Here is a 7,677-nt window from a genome sequence, read left to right as displayed (position 1 = left end):
TCTAGAGCCATAGCTTCCTTTATCAAAAGAAATATGCTACACCTGTAAATAGGAAATGGGCTATGGTACAAAAATGCCTACGGTTCTTGAAAAAGGTTTATTTCATGCCATTGAGATAGACTAGCAGCTTGGTAAAAGCACATATTCATGTAAACGAATTCACACTCGCACACTGCCCCAACTGGGCTGTCATCAATACATTATCTATCCTCTCTGATACCACAGAGGAGCCTGAGAATAATGAACAACTCAGCCCCAATCCCACTCTCCCACACACGTAATCACTCACATGAGCATGCACAAACTGTATATACATGTCCACACACCACTGAACACATGTAGCTGGGAGGTTCAAATCAATACGCATGCTCACCACACAGCCTCCTTGACCTACTCTTACACTGGCTAAGTGCCAGGAAGAACAATTAGCCCGATAAGTATCACTACATGATTCCCCTAAAGAGGGGGGGTGGAGGTGAGAAAGGTGTGGGGTTCAGCTATTCAAAAAAAATGAATAAAAACACACCTAATTCCTCATCCTGCTCTCTCATTATCACCCTAAATGATGCTTCTGTGGGAGAGCAGGTACTAGCGGTGCCATGGAATAATTGTTTCATGAAATGTGGTTTGATGAGATTAGAGAAAAGATGGACGGGGCTTAAGTCATGAACAGTGCTGTTTCTGGTGAGATAGCTGAGCTACAGTGTGCCAGTAATGAGGTAGAAGAGACTTGCTTGTCACAGCCTTTGCTTTACTCATTAGTGGGACTTTCATGGGCTTGGGAAGCCTGCAAGGACCAAAGTGCCCAGTATGAGGCAGTCAGGAGAACAGCTCGATTCTTGATAAGTAACACTCCATATTGAGATGAAAAACTTCAGAAAGAACCTCTGGAAATGCCAATGACTTGTCACAGAGTACAATTTTTAAAATCAACCAGACCAAATACCTCTTGAACTCCAGATCCAACGGCTGAATGACTTGTTTTTCTTACTAGACACTTCCAAGGAAGCATCATTTTCTGTCTTGCTACATTAACATCGGTCCCCATTATTAGTCTGCTGTTGGCAATCAACTCACAATCTCCCATTAGGGCATTAATATTTGTTTCTTCAGCTCAAAGCTTCTGTTGGGCAGAAACACCCTTCCAGTAGTCCAAAATATCATGAAGGTCCTCGTCCTTAGCAAACTGCACCTTCTTACGCAAGGCATGACCAGCGGCTATATAAGATGCTTCCTCTCTGGGGCTTTTCTTGTAGGGTCGAAATCGCTCCCAAATTCGCAGTGTGCTCTCCGATGAGTACTCTGGACTGGAGGAGTAGCCAGAGTTGTAGTTGTGGTGACGGGACGGTGAGAGCTGGGAATAAGTGGCTGTGGCATCCCTCTTGGTACGCCCCAGTGGCTTGAGGAACGAAGCCTTTTGGGCTGGTGAGGGAGACTCGTTGCCACCCTCATAGTAGAGTGCAGGAAAGGAGTGGCGGTGCTCGGAGCTGTGGTAATCTGACTGAACCTCCAAGTGGTGCTGCTGCTGTCCTTGGCCAACAACCCCACCTCCACCACCATTACTACACCCCATCCCGCCACCATTCAAGCTCACCCCTCCACCATTTATGTTTCCCATCCCATTCCCATTGCATCCCCCAACTCCACCACCATTTCCAGTGCCTCCACCACAACCCACAGGGCTCCCCTTTTCTGGGTACTTAGGAGGATCGCTGCGCTGCTCAGGGATATCCACACTGTACACTCTTGTGTTCTTTACAGATCCTGCTGGAGGTGCACCACAGCGATTCTTCACCACAGAAGTGTCAGCACTCAACTGCCTCTGAAGTGGCCGTACAGCATTAGCTGGGGGAGGGTCACGGTATGGAGGGGAAAGAAACCCACCTCCACTGATGCCAGGCCGCTCAGACAGGGGCATTACCAGGGGCACTGGGGCCATGGAGGGGTGAGGTTGCTGATGTAGCTGTGGATGAGGCTGAAGGTGTGACTGAGGGTGTGGCTGGGGATGCGGCAGGGAGTGTGACTGGGGATGTGGCTGTGGATGTTGCTGAGGATGAGCTTGAGAATGTGGCTGAGGATGTGGCTGGGTGTGAGGCTTTGGATGCACTTTTGGAGAAGAGGCCATAATTTGATCGCCTGGGTGACCTGGAGACAGAGGAAGGAGGTTGCGGGGAAGGGACGCGATGCAAGGAGGCTGGGAGGAGGAACCAGAGGTTGCATTTTCAGCTGTGGTCACAACATTAGCTGACGCATCAAGTTTCAGGGCATCGATGCAGTTGTTGATGATCTGATTGACTTTGTCCACCTCCTTGGCAATGGTGGAGATCTCTGATGCTGAGCCACGGCCGTCGTCATCCGAATCCTCCCCAGCCTCTGTCCCATTCTCTGTTCCACCTCGCATATCAACAACTACTTCCCCTCCTACCCCTGCCCCTCCGGCCGCCACCACTCCCTCTCTGCCTTCCCCTGCCACTCCTGCAGTCCTCACATCCATGTAGTTCCCTTTACCACCCAATGCTTCAGAGAAGGCAGTTGCCATCTTCTCCACCTGTGGCAAGGTAGAAAGACGGGAGGAACTAGTGTTGGCTGAACCATGGAGCATGCCTGTGCTAGAGGAGGCAGAATGGGGCAGCTTGCCTCCTGTTCCTCCTGAATGGTGGTGCTGGTGATGAGCCTGCTCCTGGAGACGTTGCATGGCGCCTGAGTCATTGGCTACTGCTGCAGCTGCCTCTGGACCATACCTGAAAAAATGACAAATTCATGTTTGGACAGAAACTACATCTGATGCTATATTGTGTAGTTTTTGTGAGCTGACTTCATTATTTGAACTCCGTGATACCATAGTATCACAGAATCTTTGCTGTTCTAATTAAAGTTCAAAGAAATTATGGAAATTGCATGGCCTACAGGCTGCATATAGAGTATGGCTGCGAAGAATGTTTAGGTTATTGCTTGTAATTAGAATAAATGAGGCTTTTCAAACATACACATCAAAATAAAGCAATGCAGCACAACACTAATGAACTGATGCCATAGCATAAATTGTTGCAAAAAAATCAATTATACCCAAAGGACACACATTATTTCCATAATTTCTGTTGTGGGTAAAACCACCCTTGATGCATAAAATAAGGTTGTAATGTGGCTGTAAGACATTTGAAAGTGTCTCATACCTCATCTCCAGAATGGTTTTCTTCACACTTATAGCCTTTTCCTTTTCTTCCTGGATTCGCCGCCGCCTGAGACAGTAATAGACTAATCCAAGGACGATGACCATGCCAAACAGACACCCGAGGATGGTCATAATGTAGTGGGTAGTTGTGGATTGATTAGTCCCAGGATCCCCAGGCTCCATTGCCCGTGTAGTAAATGACAGACATGTGTGATTGTAGCGCTGAGTTTTGCTTACGGAAGCCACACAAAAGGTGTAGTTGGTGTGTGGGCCAAGTTTAACCAACTGGATGATCTCTTTCTTGTTTTTCAGAGGCATTATGTCTTCTGTGAAACTGTGGTTAACCTTGGAGAGAATGTACATCTTGCTGTATGGTCGTGGGATTTGCACTATCAGAGAAGCAGTGTAGAGGGAAACAGTTTGAAGCTTCATAGATATCTGATGGTTATAGTTTGGGTCGGGAGTGGAGTTTATCACTGGTTGATGGTAGAGACCTTGGTCTGGGTTGTCCAAACCCATCCCTGAGCCATCTTGTTCTGGGATTTGGGAAGTCATCCCTGGAATTATTGAGCCATCACGACACATGGACGAAAGAATGAAACGGGCGTTCCTCCCATGTCCAGGCACGGGGCTCAAGAGTGGGTAACCAGTCATTTCTAGAGGGGTCTCACACTGGAGGCGATCATAGGTGTGGGTGACATTGTTGAACTCCTCCAGCCAAGTGAGAAAGCTGTATAGCTCACAGACACAGTGAAACGGGTTTCCTGCGAGTTCACACACCATCAGCCTATTAAGGGTAGTGAAGGTAGACGGATCAAGTCGAGCCAACTTATTGGATGATAAGTCCAGGCTGCTGAGATTGGGGCACTCCCAGAAGGCATTGTTGGCAATGACCTCAATAAGGTTATGTTGCAAGAAGAGACACTGCATTCGACCCAGACCTCGCAACATGCCCTCTGTCAGGTTGGTGAGTTTGTTGTAGCCCAGCTGCAGAACCTGTAGCAGGGTGAGAAAGACACAAGAGCAAAGTAAAACTATCACCACTCATTTTCACAATCATTTTGGAATTCTTGTTGGCCTTGGGGATTCTGTTTCTTGGATTTTGGGAAAAAGCTTATAATATCGTTTTGCGTACATATAAAATGCATCTTCAATAATGCAGCCAAACCTGACAGATTTATTGAGCAGTATAATAATAGATAGAAAGGTAATCTTAAAGTTGTTTTTCGACATGGAGGTAAACGCACAATGGAAAATTAATTTGATTAAATCTCCTTCATGGATTTGTTTTGAATGGCTTCATTAGAATGGTAATTTTTCAGCAATTTAACATCACCAGAAAAGAACTAAGTAAAAGAGAGTTATAGAAATAAATGCCACAATAGCCAGGACTCTGCCAGTCTCATCAAATGAAGAACATTTCATCAAGTTCCTTACCCCTTTCCATTGCCAACCAATCAAATGAGAATAACTAACACTTTAAATAAGGAACAAACTGAAATTGAGATTTGTTCTTGGTTGCAAACCTGCAGGTTGGCCTGTCCGGCAAAAGCCCCATCCTCGATGTAACTGATCTCGTTCTTGGTAAGATTTAGGTCAGTAAGGTTTGTGAAGCGATACATGGAGGTGAAGAGTACCGCCTTGATTTTGTTTTCATTGAGCCTCAGATCGTGAACCTGGGGAAAGGAAAGAGAGAAGATCACATTCAAGTGACACATTGCAGTCTCAGGAAGCCTGAGAGGAAGATCTGAACTCCTGGCCGAAAACAACTGCCAAGAGCACATTGCATTTCTTAATATAGAGGTTTGCAGTTTAATGAGTTATCTCCCCAATTAAACATCAGATATAAACTAGCTGGGAGTTAATCGCAGGTGGTTTGCAACCAGCTGTACATCCCTCCGGGGATGGCTGGGAGAAGTAAATGTTGATATATGCAGAGTAGAATATAGTCCCATATTATTTCCAGTAAGCATGTGTCTTTCATATTGCATTCTCAGTTTTAATAATAGAGACTCATTGAGTTGTGAAAATGAACTTTTTTTAAAAATTTAGAACAAACATAAATGTGTAGGAATATTGTGAAAATAATCAAGCGGCCATCATGTCTATAACAGTGGTGAAAGGAATATATAACATTTATATGTTGCTTAAAACCAGCAAGGAAATTTGCAAAACAGTGACATAAATGCATTATCAAGAGGATTGTTATGTAAGGAGATCAACGTGATTGGTTTCAAAGACAAAAGATGATACCATGAATATAAACGTTTGAAGACAAACCAAGCCCTTTTCAAAAATGGTGTACTGTACCACTGTTTTGTAAATACACAACCAAAATGCAAGAAAACTTTTCAATTTTCATTGGAAAATATGTAAATAGAGCCTTAATCTTGTAGACATATCATCATACTGCCTGATATTTTTGTGTCCATGACATCAAATTAATTCAATTTAACAAGTATGCAATTTTGATGTGTAGTGGGACCTACCTTCTTTAGGTTCACCCATTCTTTCTTGTGGTTACTATTTTCTTTGTAGGTATGGATAACATCTATCTCATTTTCAAAACGATTAAAGCTAGTTCACGTCGAAAAACGCAAATCACATTAAACATTTTCAAATTCAAGTAAAGCACAGCACTGACCTCTGATGTGAATACATGTGGCACTTAAAGTGTCTACTCTGAAAAAAACATTTACACTTCGAATATTTGCTTGGTAGTTTGGCCAGATTAGAGTATCTTGTCTGCTGGATTTGGTCCACGGGCCTCTTGTTTGACAACCTGGCCCGAATCGGGCTTTAATCTGAACAGTAGTTCAGGTAGGTAGATTGTTCTATATAAGATGTTACTGCATGAAAAAATACAGGAATTAAGGTTACAACACTGGTAAGAAGGATCCCAATAGCTGGTTTCTTCACACATCATTGTTATTGTAACTATTTGCTTTGTTAAGTCCAACAGAACCTATTAAGAATAGGTGGTTTTGCTGCTCTGTGTGCCTGATTCATTACGTTAAATTAACTCATTTAAACCACGACCTACCACATATATTGTACTGAGAGGGGATTATAAGATGCAAGAGTCACTGTCAAAATCATTCCCACATGCTTTCACACTAACGCTACCATTGCACAGGATGTATACTGTGTAACACATGTGGTTGTGGTGGTATTTAAAAGTCTGCAGACACTGACCGTGCTGTTGATGTGCTGGGGAATGGTTTCATATGGAGGCTGGTTCTGACTGCAGATAGCCAGCCAGACGTAGCCTTTATCCCCCTCTATCAGCCAGCAGTCGCCGTTCACTGTGCTGGGCAGGTGGAGAAGCAACAGAGCGGGAAGCAGGAGGTAGAGGGAAAGGGAGGGAGATGGGGAGGACGAACGGAGTCTGCCGGCCATGCTTTTGGATTAGGAAGGAGCGTTTCAGGTCGCCTGAGTAGACAGGAGCAAAAAGAAAAAGAAAAAAAAAAAACAGGAGCAGAAGGGATGGAAGGTAGAATGGAGCAGTTCAAATTCAAAGCTGAAAGGTCGTCGCCAGCCGGGAGTGAGTGGGCCAAATCGGAGTTGAGTGAAAGGTTAGCAGAAAAAAAATGGACTTCTTCTTGACAATTAGAGCTGAGTTTGCAGCGTGGCACCAAATCTCAGCCCCATTTTAGGTGTTCCACGTCAGAGGATTTCGAAGACTGTCCCCCCAGCTGGTACTCATGGCTTCTGACAGCTGTATGTCCTTGAAACACGGATTACGGCGAGGTAGAACCTACAAAACACAGACAGAGAAAGGAAGGGACAGGGGCATCAATATTGATGATAATTATCACAAAATGTTCATGCAGTTAACATATCATCAGACAGGTGTAAGAATCTTGAGTCTCATGTCCAAAAGCACTCAAAAAAAAAGAAGAATAGAAAGGTATGAATCTTATATCCATGCTACCCAATCCCTTCAAGGTAATGCACCACAGTAATAAATCCATTAGCTGCCATGATTATTTCATTAAGTCTTAATAAAGCCTTAGAGGAATATATTTTGCCTTCTCAACTGAAACCAGACTTTTTTTTTCATATTCATTATTCATAATTGTGAACATTGCAGCTCTTCCAGTCAGACATGATGCACCAATAAAAATGTAAATCACCCTGACTGTGAAAGCAATGCCTGCTCTTCTTTGCTGTCGTTGTCATTGTTTACAGGGTTCGCCGGCTTGCCGTCACAGTCCTGTTATTATTTTAACTTTGAGGCGCATAATAAAACAATAAAATTTTAATAGCAGCAGTTACATCGGGGTGAAAATGTGGTATATGGGCTAAGTGGGGAAACAGAGAAGGGATGTTGTAATTTGCATGTTTTAACAGGATAGTCACTGACATTTAGCTATTTACCTTTCCCGGGGGATTAACCACGGATTAAGCTCTAATCCGCCGTAAAATATTATGTATCTCATCACCACAGCACCCACTCTTTTAATTTGTTTCCAAAGTTTGAATTCCTCCTCCCAGGGAAAAGT

At 43.9% G+C, this 7,677-nt stretch overlaps 1 protein-coding gene across 1 annotated transcript; it reads right to left on the bottom strand.

Moving 5' to 3' along the window:
* Positions 1 to 1,114: 1,114 nt before the first annotated feature.
* LOC308149248 (protein phosphatase 1 regulatory subunit 29-like) lies at positions 1,115 to 6,571 on the bottom strand (the record flags this gene model as incomplete). The annotated part of the gene is made up of 4 exons (XM_080520932.1): positions 1,115 to 2,741; positions 3,174 to 4,168; positions 4,699 to 4,848; positions 6,368 to 6,571. The coding sequence occupies 4 exons, from the start codon at positions 6,569 to 6,571 to the stop codon at positions 1,115 to 1,117; spliced, it is 2,976 nt and encodes a 991-aa protein (XP_080377058.1).
* Positions 6,572 to 7,677: the final 1,106 nt, after the last annotated feature.

Source organism: Blennius ocellaris (assembly GCF_963422515.1).
Source record: "Blennius ocellaris genome assembly, chromosome: 3".
NCBI classification, from domain to species: domain Eukaryota; kingdom Metazoa; phylum Chordata; class Actinopteri; order Blenniiformes; family Blenniidae; genus Blennius; species Blennius ocellaris.
This window is presented reverse-complemented; position numbering and strand designations above follow the sequence as displayed.